Source organism: Leptonychotes weddellii, chromosome 8, assembly GCF_054177405.1.
Source record: "Leptonychotes weddellii isolate Sample4059 chromosome 8, ASM5417740v2, whole genome shotgun sequence".
Lineage (NCBI taxonomy): Eukaryota > Metazoa > Chordata > Mammalia > Carnivora > Phocidae > Leptonychotes > Leptonychotes weddellii.
In genome coordinates this window covers 116,976,435-116,995,268 of record NC_138376.1, presented here as the reverse complement: position 1 = coordinate 116,995,268, position 18,834 = coordinate 116,976,435, and the positions used below count along the sequence as shown (strand labels likewise).

At 45.0% G+C, this 18,834-nt stretch overlaps 2 protein-coding genes across 5 annotated transcripts in view; one reads left to right on the top strand and one right to left on the bottom strand.

Annotated features, from left to right (window-relative positions):
• The window catches only part of ZBTB2 (zinc finger and BTB domain containing 2), a 23,786-nt gene extending 6,417 nt beyond the window's left edge, over nt 1–17,369 (top strand). For 2 of the 3 annotated variants that reach the window (XM_006735407.2, XM_031030306.2), the window contains exons 2-3: nt 8,826–9,010; nt 14,593–17,369. In XM_006735407.2, coding sequence (XP_006735470.1) covers nt 8,838–9,010; nt 14,593–15,964 — 1,545 coding nt within the window. In that variant the 5' untranslated portion in view covers nt 8,826–8,837 and the 3' untranslated portion in view covers nt 15,965–17,369. The remainder of the gene's footprint in view (nt 1–8,825; nt 9,011–14,592) is intronic. The other variant, XM_081829152.1, reaches the window with a different exon arrangement.
• LOC102735769 (monofunctional C1-tetrahydrofolate synthase, mitochondrial) overlaps nt 1–18,834 on the bottom strand; it is a 560,423-nt gene that overhangs the window by 150,895 nt on the left and 390,694 nt on the right. The window lies entirely within an intron of this gene.

Genomic DNA, 18,834 nt, shown 5'->3' with positions numbered 1-18,834 from the left:
TTCCCCTCTCCCATCTCTATTTTCCTTCAGTTCCTTTCTGCTTACTATTCTGATTTAAGAGTGACAAATGATTTTTTTTTTAAGATTTTTTATTTATTTATTTGACAGACAGAGACACAGCGAGAGAGGGAACACAAGCAGGGGGAGTGGGAGAGGGAGCAGCAGGCTTCCCGCGGAGCAGGGAGCCCAATTCGGGGCTCAATCCCAGGACCCAGGATCATGACCTGAGCTAAAGGCCTAACGACTGAGCCACCCAGGCGCTGCAAGACAAATGATTTTTTTTAAATTTAGTTTAGCTTTTTGGGTTTTTGTTTTGTTTTGTTTTTAAAGATTTTATTTTTTTATTTGACAGAGAGAGACACAGCGAGAGAGGGAATACAAGCAGGGGAGAGGGAGAGGGAGAAGCAGGCTTCCCGCTGAGCAGGGAGCCTGATGCGGGGCTCGATCCCAGGACCTGGAATCATGACCTGAGCCGAAGGCAGACGCTCAACGACTGAGCCACCCAGGCGCCCCGCTTTTTGGGTGTTTTTAACGTTCCATTTGTAGTTTTAAACGGTTGGGGGCTTTATATAGGTCTTCCGTTTCTTGTCAAGATTTCATGTCAGCCCTCCGTGACTCGGATTACTAGAACTCTGGGGACTGATCTATGGAGCCAGGTAGTGCAGAGGAAAGTGTGTGAAATTTACACCCAGAAGACCAGAGTTCAATTGACTCCTGTTTACAGTTGTAACCTCTCTGAACTATCATGTAGTGATTTCAGGTTGGAATCAGATACACCTGGCTTCTCCAAAGACTCTCTGACATAAATCCCAGTGGGGACTCAGGAGCTCCAGACCAGTATAACCACGGGTACTGCACACCTTTACTTGGTCGTCTCAAAAGTATCCCTGTCCCAGCATGTCCGAACATAACCTCCTGATCTTCCCCACCAAGCTGGCTTTTTGCCTGTGTTCCCTCTCTTGGCGGGAATCCCCATGATCTTTCTAGTTACACAAAGGAGAAATCTAGTAGGAGTTATCTTGGACACACTGATTTCCCCCACCCTCCTCCATCTAATTCACCACCCAGCTCTGTTGAGTTTTTATCTTCTAACTACCTTTCAAATCCCATCCCTCTCGCTCTGTCGCAATAGCCACCACCCACTCTTGTCATCTCTCTTCTAGACCCCAGAAAGGTCGCCCCTCTCACCACTTCGGCAGGTCTGCCGTCACCCGCCTCTTCACTCCCCGGTCAAATTTGGTTAGCTCTGCAGTGCAGCCATCTTATCGCTCACCCTGCAAAATCCCCTCTGGTGGCTCCCGTTGTTTTTCAGATATGGACCAAAATCCTTAAGAAGACCTGAGTCTCCACCTTCGCCTCGCCTCGTTCTTTTCCAGCTCTTTGACCTTCAGTCACATGGACCTTCTCCCAGTTCCTCAGCGGCGTCTTGCTCCTGCCTATCTTAGGGCCTTTGCAGATGCTGTCCCCTCAGCCTGAAATACTCCATCTTTGCCCAGTTCACTCTTCTCATTCTTCAAATATCTGCTTAAGTGGCATTTTCTCACAAAAGCCTTCCTTGACCTCCAACCCCAAAATCAGACCCTAGTTTCATGACCTCATAGTTCCTTGTATTTTTCTTCACATTATAAATTTGTGTGCTTGTGTGATTCTACCCTTGAACTCTGTACTCTGCATACCATTGTAAACACTGTGCCTGGCACCTCGGAAAGCTCTCAACAAATGCATGACTACTTCCCAGGTCGACTTCTTAAGCGCTGGACTACATGTGGGCAAGTTACTTAACTTCCTAAGTCTAGTAGATTTCTTCTGGAAAGAGGGCAGTTGGTCCTTGGCACATAATAAGTGGTCATTTATTATTAATGCTGTGGTTATTAATATTATAATTAATATTAAAGAGTGACAAAATGATATACCATGGTATTATTGAGGATTAAATGATGAGTGTAAAGAGTTACTGTAAAATATAAAGCACTATTCAAAACTTAATGAAGTTAGCATGAAGAAACATGAAGTGACATTTAAAAATCAAAAACTTCTTCCAAAATATAGCTCCCTTTAAACTGAGGTGAATTTTTTAGGTTAATCTAGGATAAATAGAAATTGAACTCTTACCCCACATCACCCAGCTAGTCAGAGACCAAGAACTCAACATTCTTCTCTCTGGACATAGAGTTTTTAATTTTTTTAACAAATACTGAACACCAGACAATATGCCTGGTGTAAAATAAAGTAATAAATGATAAATAAGACTCAGGGCTGGCTTTCTGTAAGCATCAGACAGACACAGGTAAACTGGAGTGTTCACAGATGCTCCAGAGGCCAGGAGAGCCTCCTAATCTGCAGAGGACAAGTTAGGGCTGGGGCTGGAGGAAAAGGGGAGGCAGTTAAGTGGTGGGTCCCTCTGGGAGTGGCATGTTTGAAGGTCCGGCATAGAGGTTCTAAGGCCCCATTCAAACAGGCCCCCACTCCTGACAGTGGGAGTAGAAATCTGGTGCTGGGCTCAGCTTTGAGAGTGCAGCCTCTGAGCAGTGAGTGTTGCGGACGGCTAGGAGCCCAAGAATGGCCTGGGCTTCAGGACCTTCTAGTTATAAAGAAAAATGCCCTCCTTCAGCTTATCTCAGTTCATCCGGCATTTCCAAAGTGAGTGAAATAACATCATTTTGTCTCCATTATCATCAACATACTCAGATGAAACTGGGTTTTTGGTGATGCCTGGATTTCAGAACAAGTTGGTTACTTAATCACTTTGTGAAGATCATCAAATGGATAATCTTATATCAAGAAAACAATTAGGCACAACTTAATGTCATAAAGTAAAATTTTATGTTGTAATTTTTTTTTGTATTTGGAAATTTTTCTTCCATATAATGAATATAGTGCCAACAGTCCTTCCTTTAGAAAAATATTCTGACCTTATGTCCTTTCTGTCCATTTACATTTAGAAGTCCCCATCCCTACTGGGTATGTGAATATTTTATGTCTTCTCTTGAAAAATAAAGAGGGACTGCTATCCTTTTGGACCCCTAGTTTCAAGGTTGGTTGGTTGGTTTTTAGTAGGTCTGTGAAATCCGAAAGTCTCAAACCATTAGTTTCATTTAGCATGAGAGCATGTTGTGCAGAGTTAGGCAGGGATTGGGCCATGCAGGACCGGGTAAACTGTGCTGAAAAATTTGGGTTTCATACTAAAGGAAGTAGGGAATCACAGGAGGATTTTAAGCAGGATCGTAACACCAGATTTGCCCTTTGGAAAGATCATTCTGGCTGTTTCGTGTGGATGGAGTCAAGAGCTAGAGCCGAAAACTGGAGAGATGAGTAGGGAGGCAGAGCTCAGGTGTGGCGCTGGGATAAGGAGTTGACGTTGGTGGGCCGTGAGTGACTGACTGAAGAATGAGGGAAGTGGGGCCCTGAAAGGAGGAATTGAGATTCCTGGGTTGGTCAGGAGATGGATGGTGGTGCCATGCACTCAGCTGGGGGTGCGGAAGGAAGGGGTTTGTGTCCGTGGCGTTTAGTGTCCTTTGGAGGAAATGGGGGTGAGGGGAAGGGGGATTTGAGTTGTTTTTCCTGTTCTGAGCTGAGGGGTCTGTGGGATGGCCCAGTGGGAGTGGACTGGACCCCACAGAGAGTCCTCAGAATGAGAAGTAGGCTGTGGGCCAAAGGCAGGGGAACATCAGCAAAAGAGGAATCCCTGGTGGGGATCAAAATAGAACGGCCAGAGGTGAGAGAAAACCAGAGCACAGCGGCCTCGGAGCCTGAGGTAGTGTTTATGGAGCAGGAGGAAGGGCATTAAATGCCGCAGAGAGTTCCGAGCAAGCGCAGTCTGGGCGGCTGGGGAGCAGAGGTCCTCGGTGACCTTCCTGAGCCATCTCAGTGCACAGGGGTGGGAGAGGTGCGGCTTGTGAGCTGTGGATGGAGGCAGGAAGCAAAGAGCAGACCTCCATTTCCACAAAGGGGGGTGGCCTCGAGCAGAGCCCCCCATGAAGATGCTGCGGCCTCAGCCTTTTCAGCACACGCTGAGTGGAAACGGCTCTGAGGGGCCGTGATGAGGAAAGAAGATTTAGGAGAATGGGGTGCTGTCAGCTGGGCAGGGGTGGGGGGCACTGCCTGAGATGCCCTTCTCGTGGAATCCAGGCTGGGGACTCCCCCACCCCATTTTCTCGGACTCATTCACATGTGACAGACTCTGGGGCGGGGGGAGGGTTGTTCTGATTTTTCTCCCTGAGAAAGGTTTTTTAGGTGTCCAAAGTAAGATTTTTAAGAATTTATCTGTGCAGAGTTTCGTCTTCCCTGTGTGTCTTCCTTGTGTGAATTTTGAACATAAGACTCGTTCTTTCCATGTTTCCTCCTCTCGTTTGGCTTTTTTCACATCCTTGAGACTCCTGTACCTGTGTTCTTCCCTCTCTATGTGAAAGACATGTTCAGTTTGTTTCCTATCCTAGATCAAATAGGAAATCTCTAAATCAAGATTCTAGACTAACTGGTAGACCCCCTTAAAAAAAGAAACATTTCAGTTTTTTTCATGGCTCCATTCTTATGGGCTGCAAAAAAATACTTACCTTAGTCTGTTTATGAAATGAGAAGCAGCTCTACCTTTTGCTATAGCGAAGGAGGGTTTTCACTGTAAGAACAAAAACTTCAAAATCCTACAAAATACTGATAAGTTTGATGACATTACAACATAAAATTATATGTCAAAAATCTCTATAAAACAAAATCAAAAGAAAGCGCAAAAAACGTTAGCGACTTTTGTGATTAAAGGGCTCATGTTTATTATATACAAAGGGTTTTACAGATCGATAGGAAAAAGACAACGTGATAGAAAACCGGGCAGAGCTCATGAAGAAATACAAGAGGAAATGTAAATGATCAATAAACATAAAAATATACTTCCTCTCATCATTAAACCCTTAGAAGGTAAGAAAATGAGAATGGATTTGGCAAAGATTCCTTTAAGAAGTGGTAATACCCAGTGCTGGCAGAGTGTGGAGAAACCGGCGGGCGGGGGGGGGGGCAGGGGGAGGATGGATAGACAGCTCACGATTGTGTGTCCGTGATCGTTGAATGTCTTATCACAAATATATATGCTTAAAAGCAGCAATAAAAATAATGTTTCAGATTTGATTTTAAATACACTCGCGCATAGCACGTTCCAACAAATCAAACAACCCTGTTTAAATCTCACTTCTTGCGCTTACTGATTCTATCCTCATGGGCAAACTAGCTGACCTCTCAGCCTGTTTCCTCGTTTATAAAATCTGCATAGCAGTACCTCAGATAATTTAGTGTGCAGGTAAATGAATAACATACGGAAATGAATGGTCAGTGGTAAACACTCCATAAATAATAGCCACTCTTGTCATTGTCATCAAGGAATAAATGGTAATGTGTTATCATACTTGAAGCTGCCGTCAGTGAAGTGACACCCGGAGCTGCCTAAGCACATGGGGAACCTGCTCAGAGACAGCGCAGGAAAAAGCAGCGCATAGCAGTGTGCTCTCAGAGGATGTTACGCTTCCCTGTAGAAGGGGATAGCTCTTGATAGAAAACGTGAGACTGGACCTCCTCCATCCTTGCTTTGTGACTTGATTGGTCTCTCAAAGTATTACTCCATTTCATTCTTTTCTTTTAGGTCACACTTGTTAATTCTGAATCTGCCAGATCATACCTAGAACAGAAAGGAGAGTGGGGAGTTCAGTACCAGCTGAGTAAGAATTGCCACGGGTCTGTTCTGTTTTGTTTTGTTTTTTTAAAGCTTATTGATAATGCATTCTCCACAGTAGCTTTCCCAGTTCTGCAGTTAAGCAGCATAGTTACCCATTTCTTTTTAAATCTGGCTATTTAGTTAATGTGTGGTGGGATTGTCTTTTTTTACTTTTTATTTTGAGATAACTATAAATATACATGCAGTTGCAAGAAATAATAGAGATCCCATAAAGCCCTTTACCGAGTTTCCTCTGATGGAAACTTCTTGCTAAACTGTAGTTCCACACCACAACCAGGGTGCAGCCACTGATACAGTTGAGCTACAGAACGTTGCTATCACAAGGATCCCTCGTGTTGCCCTTCTGTAGCCAAACCCATTTCCCTCCTGCTCCCCTCACCCTCTCTTACTAAGCCTTTCTCTGCTCCTATGATTTTCGAGAATGTTATAGCCGAGGAGTCCTACAGTATGTGACCTTTGGGGATTGGCTTTTTTCACTCCGCAGAAAACACCCACCTTGCTGTGTACATGTATCAGGAGTTCATTTCTCCTTACTGGCTGTGTGGTTTCCTGTGGCGTGGGCATCCTACACTGCTTAACTGTTCACTCACTGAAGGACATCTGGGTTGTTTCTAGTCTTTGACTCTTAGGAATAAAGCTGCTGGGGATGTCCACGCATAGGTTTCAGTGTGAACGTAAGTTTTCATTCTCTGGGATGAATGTCCATGATCCCTGTTGCTGGATGATATGGTAGTTGCATATTGAGTTTTTTAAGAAACTGCTGTTTTCCAGAGTGGCTGCACCACTTTACCTTTTCCCCAGCCGTGTTTGAGCAGTCCAGTTCGTTGGCATCCTTGCCGGCATCTGGTGTTGCCGTTATTTTTTACTTTGGTCATCTTGATAGGTATATAATGAAATCTCGGTGTGGTTTTAATTTGCTTTTCCCCAGCCGCCAACGAGGTTGAAGGTCTTTCCAAGTCTTTATTCACCATCTGCATAGCCTTTGTGGTGAAATGTATCTTCAAGTCCATTGCCTATTGTCTAATTATATTTCTTTTCCCCTGTTGGATTTTGAGAATTCTTTATATATCCTGTTTACCTGTCCTCTGTCAAAGGTTTGCAAAGGTTTCCAAATATTTTCTCCTGGTCTTTAGCTTATCTTTTCATCCTCTTAACAGGCTCTTTCACAGAACAAAAATTTTTAATTTCGATGAAATCCAACTTACCAGTTTCTCCTTTATGGATTGTACTTTTGATGTTCAGTATAAAAGCTCTGTATCTAACCCTAGATCCCTAAGATTTTTCTCCCACTTTTCCCCCAGAAGTTATAGTTTGGTGTTTACCTTTGAGTCTATGATTCATTTTGAATTAATTCTTATATAAGGTATGAAACTTTGGTGAAGTGCTTTTTTTTGTTGTTTTTTGCCTAATGGGAGGACGGTTGATCTAGCACCATTTGTTGAAAAGATTGTTCTTCCTCCACTGAATTGCTTTTGTGCCTTTGTTGACCATTAATTACGCATATTTATGTGGGTCTACTTCTGGGTTCTCAAGCTGTATCATTGGTCTGTATGTTTATCCCTTCGACAAGACCACGCTGTCTTGAAGACTGTACCTATTTGATGCATCTTGAAATCAGACTGATTTGTCCCACTTTAATATTCTTTTTAAAAATTATTTTAGCTATTCTGGTTTCTTTGGCTTTACATTATACATTTTAGGATAGTCCTATCTATATCTACAAAAAAATCTTGTGAGAATTTTGATAAGAATTTTGTCAAACCTATATATTGACTTGGGAAAAATTTATGTTTTTACTATGTTGAATTTTCCTAACCATAAATACAGTATATCTTTCCATTTCTTTAGATATTCTTTGATTTCTTTCTTCTGCGTTTTAGTCTTCAACATACAAGTCCTATACATGTTTTGTTAGATTGACAACATATAATGTATTTCAGTATTTTGAGTGATTGTAAGTGGTATTATATTTCTAATTTCAGTGTCCACAAGTTCAAAGTTAGTATACAGAATTGAAATTGACTTTTACATGTTTATCTTAGAGCCTCCCTGTGGTGTTGCCAAACTCATTTGTTAGTTCTAGGAGTTTTTGTAGATTCCTTGGGATGTTCTAGGTAACAACCATGTCATCTGGAAATAGCAACAGTTGTAGTTCTTTCTTTCCTGTCTTTATGCCTTTTATTTCCTTTCTTGCTTTATTGCACGAACTTGAACTTCCAGTACTATGTTCAGTAGTGAGAGTGGGCCTCCTTGCCTTGTTCACAATCTCAGAAAGCGTTCGCTCTTGATAACATTGAGTCTACTGTTAAGTATAATGCTGATCTGTGTGTATTGGGCTGTTATAAATGCTCTTTGTGGGAAAGGAGCAGTCTACTGATTTGATGCACGTCTCCTTCAGAGGTAGTTCCCCTACTATATGGATGATTCAGGCCGAGTGGTTGGCTAGGGTAGAGTGGGAGAATGAAGACCTTAGAATTTGGAGTCAGAACATTGCGATTTAAATTTTGGCTCCCCTATCTTCGAGCTAGATGGCCTGGGCACATTATTCACACCTCTCAAAGCCCACTTCCTCGTCCACAAAAGAGGGAGAAGAGCACCATCCTGCTTCCTCCGAGAGCTCAGGTGTCCAGGGGAGCCCTGTCCACACAGCGGGAGCTGGAAAATTGCCTTCACCCTGCCCTGCTGTGGCCCCACCCCAGCACGTTGATTTACTGATCTCTGTGGAAGATTTGACGACTTCTGATAGCTACATCATTAGAATTTGCATTTGGAGTCCTAATCTAAAAGATTAACCGCTCTGGGGACGTTTGCTGTCTGGAGGGCAGACAGCCGAGTTCATTCCGCGGCTCAGCGCGTCCCCTCACCATCTGTGTCAGCTTGGGCAGACCGTGTCACCCCCTGAGGCCACGGTAAATGCCATCATCCGTGAAGCGGGAGTGAAGACAGAGCAGCAGGCTCACAGGGCTGCTGTGGAGGTTGAATGAGTGAATTGGTGTCACGTTGTTGGCATGACGTGTTAGCTGCGGTCATTACTATGCGTGACTGTAACGGACACGTACTTACTTGTGAATCACCTTTCTTAAAAAAAACATTGTTTGCTTTGCAGATTTTTTAAAAAATGGATTTGGCCAACCATGGACTTATTCTCCTGCAACAGTTAAACGCTCAGCGAGAGTTTGGTTTCCTGTGTGACTGCACGGTTGCCATCGGCGATGTGTACTTCAAGGCACACAAATCAGTTCTTGCTTCATTCTCCAATTACTTTAAGATGTTGTTTGTCCATCAGACCAGGTAACGAACGTGGTTGATAATAACCTAATGACTGTAGACGCTGAACTTCCCGGCCCTCTTCCCCTCCGAACCCGCTCTTAGCCCATCCAGACCGTGGGGCTCCCCTCCTCTCCCTGGAATCCTAGGCCCCTGGGCTCCCAGTTTTCCCTCGTGACCTCACTCGCCCCCTTTGCCCATCTTGGTTACTTCCATGGACCTTCGAGCCCCCAGCAGCCCCTCCACGCCCAGTACCCTGGCTAGGTGTCCCCCCCAACAGCAGGATGGGCAGTGGCCTCCTGAATCCCTTCCTCCCACTCCTCCAGCCCCAGCCCCCCGGACTCCCCGCACTCCTTTCCCTATTTGTATCCTTATCTGTCGGTCTAATGAGAAGCTTGAGGGTATCAGTTCCCCAGTTTCCTTCTTTTCTCTCTTAAAACATCTCAATCCCAGTATCTTGGCTTGATCTTTCCATCCCATCTCGGGGAAAAGCACCCTCGACGTCTAAGGAGAAATGATCTTCCTCCAACTCTCAGGCTGTGGATCCTACCTCTTACTCCTTGTTCTGTACTTTTCACTGCCCCCCCCACCCCCGGCCAGCGCCCGAGGCTGAAGGAGCCACGCTCCCCTGCCACCCTGACGGTGCTGTCTACCCCAGCTTCTCCTCGGTCTCACCTAAAAGGTGTTCAGAGGGCGAGCCACAGCCTTGCTGGAGCTCCCCACACCGCACCCCCCGACCTCGCCTCTCTGGTGGCCCTGTGGCCTGTGCTCCATCTCCACTGAAATCACTTCTCAAAGGGCACCTCTTCATCGAAACCTCGGCTCTTCTCAGCCTCTGGCGTCCTTGTCCTTGTCAGCACTTGCTCCCGCTTGCTTCCTCTTTTTAAGGGCCGTCGTCTGCACTTTGATGATGCAGAACGTTCCCTGTTTTCCTGCCCTCGGCGCAGGAGCCTTCTGAGAGTCTGCTGAGTTTTGGTCTTGAGCTTTCCGTGCTTCTTTCCATGTGCACTCTTCTGAGGGGGGCTTGTTTCTCCTGGATTTGGCCTCCACTGGAAACCCTAAGTTTACAGCTCTGGGCTTGACCTTTCTCTGTGTCCAGGACTCTGCTTCCCAAGGCTGCGAGGCTGGCTGCCCGAGGGGTAGAGTCGAGTATCTGCGGGTCTAAAGCGGAATTAGGCCTTCCCAGGTCCTTCCCTCACTTCCCTGTTCATCTCCAAGTAACCTGCACTTAAAATCGCTCTAAAACCCCATTCTCTCAGTCCCCAAATCATGTTTCTCTCACAGTCCCTTTTGCATTAGCCCTTTCCTTCCCCTTCTTACTTCCTCCCATTTCCTAATCATTCCTGTCAGATGAATATTCCTAAACAGCGCTTTGATTGTAGGATACCTTTGATCAGAAACCTACTCTGTGGTGTTACTCCTTTGATCAGAAACCTAGAGGATATCCATTGCATGTCAACACAGCACACAGATTCCTACTTCTCTTTCAAGGCCCCGCAGGCTGGCAGCCTGACCTCCACCCTGCTTGGCCACCATGCCCCCTCGGCCCAGCCCCTGAGCCCAGCTCCCCCGTCACCTCTTCCGTGACCCCTCCCCACAGTAATCCAAAGCCATCTCTTCCTCTCTCACATTTCACGGCAAGATCTGCACATTTTCCCTGTGTTGTTCTCGGTGGACTTATCTCCCCTCCTCATTTGTAAGTTTCCTGAGGGCAGAGACCGGGTTGGACCAAGCTTTGTGGATGCCCCAGTGTATAGGTCAGGTATTTGTACATAATTTAAGCCACTTGTTAAGTGTCTGGAGGAGCAGAATGGGTGAAGAAGAGGAATAATGGCAAGCAGAGGTTGCTTTGTCTTGCGACACTAAGGCTGTTCCCTTTTACCTCATTGTCAGAGACTGACTTAGAAGTTTCAATACAATGAGTTAACTTGTCTTGAAAGCGGGAAGATTTTCATTATGAGGAGTAAAAGAATACAGTTTAATGAATTTTAAATAGATGCAAGAAACTTTTTTTTTTTTTAAAGATTTTATTTATTTATTTGAAAGAGAGAGAATGAGAGAGAGCAAGCACATGAGAGGGGGGAGGGTCAGAGGGAGAAGCAGACTCCCTGCCGAGCAGGGAGCCCGATGTGGGACTCGATCCCGGGACTCCAGGATCACGACCTGAGCCGAAGGCAGTGGCTTAACCAGCTGAGCCACCCAGGCGCCCTAGATGCAAGAAACTTAAGTGGAGAGCAGTTAAATGCCTTTGTAAAAAGGACATGTGGTTATCTGTGTAGATCGGAGTCCCAAGTGTTACTGGGCTGGAGGCAGCACGTGCCATTTCTCTTTGAGACAAAGCAAACCCGGGGCAAAGGCCAGAGGCAGGCTTTTCAGCCAGCGCCTTTTTTGCAAGGCACTGTGAACTGCCACCTGATGACCCAGAAGGTGGGCTGAGAATACAGTGTTTTCACACTTGGTTTGAGTGTTTTGTCTGTAGTACCACTAGATGTCTCTGTCTCGTGTGCAGCACACTATGGTTAAGCTTTAAATCTTGTAGGGCTGCAAACACAGAGCTCCCCAAACTGCAGAGAGGCAGGTTTGGCTCAGCACAACCTTCTGAATGAGGTCGAACATTGTTTAAAATGAATTATTTCCCCAGTTCTTTAAGCCACTCTTTGACTTTGAGATTCTAGTGAAGGAAAGAGTAAAAATGCAAATTACTGCAGAAGTTTGTACGAAGGGCTTGTGGCGGTGCTGAAACCATATTTTTCCTGTACAAGTGTTGTCTCAAGCAGACACCTACAAATCAAAGCATGCAGGTGTGATTTTCTCGTGGAGAGCTATGTCCTTCCAGAAGGACTTGGAAATGACCAAAGTCCGGCCCATAGTGAGCAGAGAGGTCTAGCTGCCTGGGAGGGAAAGCAGTCAAGGATGGAAATTGCTGGAATGTGACCTAAGGAACTTTTTTAAATAACTTTTTTTTTAAGTGTTTCTATGTGTATATGGGTGCATGTGTTCTTCCGCTTTAAGAAAAAAAAAAATTAAAATCAAGAAATCAAGATAATTGGTTTCTGGGAACCTCCCAGGGCCCTAGGCGCTGGCCTTAAATCCGAGAGACTTGCTGCCTCCCTTTCCCTGGTGGTTTCTCACCAGCCCCGTGGGTCCCTTCGGAATCCTTCTCCCTCCAGCCTGGTGGGGTCTCCCAGCCCCATTTATTCTTTGCCTTCGGAGACTGCACACAGTTCTTTAAAACCTGAGCTCTTGTCTGCTCAGTCACCACCCATCACTGGCAGGGGACAGAGGACAACCTGTACAATAACAAATGAGGGAAAATCATAAAACTTACGACAAAATTTTGATGGGAAGGGGCCCTGCTTGGTACTTACTGCTCACAGATGCTTAAAAAACACAGCCCTCCTTGGGATTTTCGGCCCTTCTCTTCTCTTTCTGGGAGGCAGAGGGGGCCTCACTGTCCCTTCTGCCTAGAGGAACATTCCCTCCCAGCAGAACAAAGGTGCCCTGTGATCTCCTGGGAGTACTTCATATCTCTGAAGGCCTATGGTTTCCCAGTTCTCTGTTTTGGAGGTGATTGTTTACATGATTAAAGTATTCTTCACCACACATGATCCCTGAATAATGAACTTCCCTAGGGTTTTGAATATTGAACTTCCCTAGAGCCCCTTAAATGCATTCTGGTGTACACAGAGTATTATTGGCACTCACCCTGTGCTTGAAGGGAAGACCACCTGTAACTGCATTCCTATTTAAAGGAATATAAAGAGAGGACTGTAAAAAGATTCCAAAGGAAGATGAGTGATCTGTCTTTTTAAAAAATAGAGTCACAGAAGCTCTGTTCTTTCTGCCATCAAAGTACTGCTAGTTTTTATGCATAATCTTTATTCTTTGACTTCCATACTTCGTAGGCAGACATTTTTCACATGATTATTTGTATGCAGTCATCTTGAAATATACACACATTGATGGCAAGACAGGAATTAGTCAGATCTGTTCTGTCACAAATGCTATTAAAGTCACTCTTTTAAAAAATAGAATAAAATGTTAAATTTGGAAGAGCAAGGGATACTGTTAACTTTTTTAGCATATCGGAAAATATTTATCGATAAGATAAACAGCAAAAGGAGACAAAAAGAGTTGTAATAGTAAGAAGTGGTATAATCAAAAATGATTATAAATTCTAAGAACCTAATTAAATAACTGATCCATTTTAAAAAATGATTATACATTCTAAAGGCATTCAAGGAAGCTGTCTTTGAAACTGCGTTGTCTGTAGAATATATTCACTCAGTGGACGATAGCACATAACTCATACTATATAGATACAATCATTGCTTTCTAATGATGCATTAGAATTTCTGTCATTAGTTGATGGTTTAGGAAGAATTCTTTGGGACTTCTTGATTAAAGCTGCTTGATCAGAATGATGTTTCTGGAATGAGGCAGACACTAGCGTCTAAAAGTTAGAAAATCAGCTGCTTTAGGTGCCTCAGATAAATCACTTGACTTTTGGGGATCTCAGTTTCCAGATCTGTCAAATGGGAACAATCCAGATCTGCCTTAACTACTACACAGGATCATTTTCATGCTCTAAACAATTTTGGTGTCATGGGTTTGGAATGAGAGCGAGAATTTAAATCCCTCTTACGAATTCTGATACTGAGCAAGGCATGAATCTCTTGGAGCCTCAATCCCTCATCTGTAAAATGAGAATTAATGGCAATTTAATGAGATCATGGCTGTAAAGGCCCGCTGTAGTTCTGTTGATGGTGGTGGTATTTACATTTGGTAAGGAAGGGAGTTGTCCTGGAACCGCTTTTTAATGCAGTCTAGCAATACTGGGAAGGTGATCTGACTGCATCAGAGCTAGAATGTTCCTCCATACCTTCCTGCAGGAGATAGATCAGAGAGTTCAGGGCACCAACAGAATTAGGTTTTATTTTTCTCTCACTTTTGTCTTGTGGCTCTTAGCGCTTGTTCATACTAGTCCAGCCGCTCCCCCCCACCCCCCCACCCCTCCTACCCCCGTGTCATTTTACAAATGAAGAAGCTTTCTCATCAGGTAGATTGTTTGATTTGCCTTAAAAGATCTCCTGCTGAGCTCCGGATGGCATTGGGTCAATAGAAAATCATAGACTTTTAGCCAAAGATCTGCCAGGTCAACGGTTCTTAACCATGACTGGGTCACAGGCCGCTTTCAGACTGATAAGCAATAGATTCTCTGCACAGAACACAGAATTTTTTTTATAGAACTCTTGCAGTTCTATCTAAAAATACAAGATGATAGAATTTCACGTAGACTGTGAGGAGAAAAACTGCCTCAAGAGTCTAGGAGTTAAGATGTCATACTTGCTTAACATGAACCTTTTCCTTCTCGGTCCTTGAAAATATATTTATTGTATCTCTCTGTTCTTAATACAGTTAAATTACATAGGTTCCAGTTATCTCCCCTGAGTATTCCATTTCACGAAACACTAACAGTAAGAAACAGGAAATGCTCTTGTTTCATTTGCCTTTAAAAAGTGGCCCACTTTTTTCTTCAGCGGTCATGTTCTCATCGGAGACGTGGGTTGACGTTTACTTACAGATTGTTCACTTGTTTCTTCCAGTGAGTGTGTCCGTTTGAAACCAACTGACATACAGCCAGATATTTTCAGCTATCTCTTGCATTTGATGTACACTGGCAAGATGGCACCTCAGCTGATTGATCCTGTTCGATTAGAGCAGGGGATCAAGTTTCTGCACGCCTACCCACTGATCCAGGAAGCCAGCCTGGCCAGCCAAGGAGCCTTTTCTCATCCCGACCAAGTCTTCCCCCTGGCCTCTTCCCTGTATGGCATTCAGATTGCAGATCACCAGTTGAGACAAGCCACCAAGCTTGCCTCCGCCCCCGAGAAGCTCGGGCGGGAACCCCGGCCGCAGCCGCCCAGGATGAGCCAGGAGCAGGTGCCTGAGGCCTCCCAGCTCTCGCAGCTGACTTCAAACCTGGCCCAGGTGACTCGGACGCACCTGACTCCCTCGGACCCCCTGCAGACCTCACTGTCTCCAGAACTCGTTTCCACTCCTGTGCCCCCCCCTCCCCCCGGCGAGGAGACCAATCTGGAAGCGTCTTCCTCGGACGAGCAGCCGGCACCCCTCACCATAGCCCACGTCAAGCCGAGCATCATGAAGAGGAACGGGAGCTTCCCGAAGTACTACGCCTGCCACCTGTGCGGCCGGCGCTTCACGCTGCGGAGCAGTTTGCGGGAACACCTCCAGATCCACACGGGGGTCCCGTTCACGGCCGGCCAGCCGGGAGAAAGCCGGGCGCCCCTGTCTCTTTGCAGCAACGCGGCCGACCTGGGGAAGGACGCCATGGAGGTGCCCGAGGCCGGGATGGTCAGTGACAGCGAGCTGCCGCACATCTCCGACTCCCCCATCATCGACGGGCAGCAGCACTCGGAAACGCCGCCGCCCTCCGACATCGCGGACATCGACAACCTGGAGCAGGCCGACCAGGAGCGCGAGGTCAAGCGGCGCAAGTACGAGTGCACCATCTGCGGCCGCAAGTTCATCCAGAAGAGCCACTGGCGGGAGCACATGTACATACACACCGGCAAGCCCTTCAAATGCAGCACGTGTGACAAGAGCTTTTGCAGGGCCAACCAGGCCGCCCGGCACGTGTGCCTCAATCAGAGCATCGACACCTACACCATGGTGGACAAACAGACTCTGGAGCTCTGCACGTTTGAGGAGGGCAGTCAGATGGACAACATGTTGGTCCAGACCAACAAACCCTACAAATGCAACTTGTGTGACAAAACATTCTCGACTCCCAATGAGGTGGTTAAACATTCGTGCCAAAACCAGAACTCGGACGTTTTTGCCCTGGACGAGGGGCGGTCCATTCTCCTGGGCAGCGGGGACTCCGAAGTCACGGAACCTGACCACCCGGTGTTAGCTTCCATCAAAAAGGAGCAGGAAACAGTGTTGTTAGACTGAATGTGACTTTCCTTTTTAAAAACTGTCATTTTTACAGAGACTGTCTCCTCTCTCTCTCTCCGCCCTCCCCCCCACCCCCCAATTCAGAACTGTAGTTCTCCATGGCATGATACAAACAGGTCCCTGGCCCCTCTGTCCTCCCCGCCCCCTCCCTGTCCCCAGCCCTTCCTCCGCAAAGGCTTTGTGCATTATAAACCTGGAACATATTTACTTCGAGTCAGGGGACATTGGAAAGATAATGGTCAGTAGTACTTATAAACTCAAATAGATTTTGAGACGTTTTAGATTATTTAAAAGCCTACTTGGAACTAATGAAGGGTATATAACAAAACAAAACAACCAGAATGCGATTTGGTAAGCTAAAATTATGACTTTCCCTGGGTAATAAGTCTTCCTTCTCAGAAAATACAGCATGCTTCTTAGAGATACCGCTGGGCTCTGTACTATGCAAAATCTAGAAGGTGTGGGGAAACTTGAAACCCAAGCAAATGTTCTTAGTATTTATCCTCCAGGTCTTATTTCAGAATGCATCCTTTGAGATTATGTCCAGTCAAGAAAAATCATTCGTTAAGAAATCTACTTGAACAAAACACAAAAGAGAAAAAGTAATAATGTGATGGCAATCTTAATTTTTGGATAAAACATGACAAAGCTGTGAGTTTGTGTGTTTGTAAGAGAAAATGTGTGGATATTTGCGATTAACAGGTGTATTAACGCACATGCCTTATCAAATTGCTGGCTTCTTTCAAAGTTGAACGAGAACAAAATTCTCTGTTTTAGTTTCTGATAAATCTGTTGGTTGTTTTCAAAATCAGATTTGAAAGTACTATTCTGTAGATTGTCTTTCTGAATAGAAAACGACATGCCATTCCAGCAGCTGCCAGTGTTAAATTTGTTTTAGCACCGACTGGCTGCTTTAAATCAGTGTACGTATGCAGGAAAGTGCATCTCAGAGGGGAGGTTGTGAGCAGAGCATGTAGTAACTTTCATGACTTTAAACGTTAATGCTGATAGTTTACTGGCAACATTCATTGAAGCATCAAAAATGGCAGAGAAAAATCAGGACAAAAAAATCTAATTGCTGTTTGGGGAAAAAACTTGATTTTGATGTTTCATCTCCACCTTTTTTTTTTTTCTTTAAACACCTGAAATTTTCCTCCATTGGCCTGAAAGCAGTAAAACGTGTCCATTAATGTTTCCTTGGGCCAGTAACAGAATAGTCTGACAGGACAAAACAGGAGCCAGAAATAAGGACTGAAGGGAAAAGGGAAGAACAGTTCTTAGCTGTGCTGTACGTATATGTTTAAAACTGAATATCCCGTCATCCTGTTTCATGTATAGTTGAGTTCTCAGATTTGTAAGTTTTTATACATACTTTCATTGAATAAACATTTAATTAAATGGGTATTTTATTGTGTCTGCGTATTACTCTGTCTACCCAAAAAGATGCCAGGAGGGGGACGTGGCCTGAGGAGGCATCTCCTTGCTGTACCCCTCCTTCTGTCTGCAGAACTTGGGGTGGGCGGGTCCCCTCACTTGAGTGGCATTTTCCACATCTGTACAATGAAGACCGTGGTACCGCTGGATGGTCAGATTGGGGGAATCAAATGAGGAATCTGTAGGAAGGTGCTATGGACAGTCCAAGAGATGGCCAGGAAGAGATCGGGAGGTCATCCTACCCAACTTTGTTTTACGAGGAAGAAAAGGTGTTTACCTAAAAATGACACAAAGTCGTGCTACATAAACCTAGACTCTTGAGTAGTGAGAGGTTTCCACCGATTTCATCTTTTTTGTAAAACTATATTCACTGAATCTCCCAATTTAAATGAGAGTCTTGTGCCAAATTAACTTCTCTGAGTATCTGGGGAAGAGAAGTCCAGGCATGTCCCCGCTGCCCTCCACAGCACTCCCGGCAGCTATGAAGGGACCTGGGTCACGGCCAGAGGCTCTTAAAGAGCAGAAAGTCATGGGAATCACGAGGGATCTGGTGGGTGAGGAGAGAGGGCGAGGCTAAGATGCCAGCCGCAATTTGGTGGAGGGGGGAGGGCGGGAACTGTGTGGTCAGCTACTCATTATGGGTGGTCCAGGGGCTCTTACCGTTAGCTTGTGGTTACCTCCTCTTGTGACAGACCTGCCAGTCCTCCATACCCTAGGATGCTCGCTGGCTGTTTAATCACAAGAGGCTATAAATTTAACCATTCCTTCTTAATTTTTGATGGTCCCAATTTAAACAAGCTTTGGAAATTTCAGTTGATGGTGGGATCAGTCTGAACACCTAAGCTTCAGCATTAATTGGCGTTGTCACTCTCCATGTTTTAGCCCTTATTAACACCACTGCTCCTACCACTTTTCCATTCATAGGGAAAACAATGGAAAGTGACTCATTCGTTCAACAGATACAGCTAAAAAAGTTTGTAAAATACTGTAGGATTTTACTTTACCACGGGAAATACAGCTGTAATGGGAAGAAAGCCTTGCCATCAAAAGGTATTTGTTAATTATTCCCCAATAAAACTGGAAAATATATACATGTATATATAAAGTTGCTTTGGATAGTGATATAAGAATGGAGAGTAGAGTGGACCCCAAACATCCTCCTTTTTAAAGTCACAGGGGGGCACCTGGCCGGCTCAGTCAGTGGAGCATGTGACTGCTGATCTCGGGGTGGTAAGTTCGAGCCCCATGTTGGGTGTAGAGATTACTTAAAAATAAAATCTTAAAAAAAAAAGTCACAGAAACCAGCCACTATTGTTATTTGTAATTTCCCTCCCAAGAAAGGGAAAGAGCTGAGGCATGCAGAATGAGCCCTTCAGTTCAAAATGTCAGGCCTTGGTCACGCATTTCAGGTAAAACACTGAATTGCTATGTTT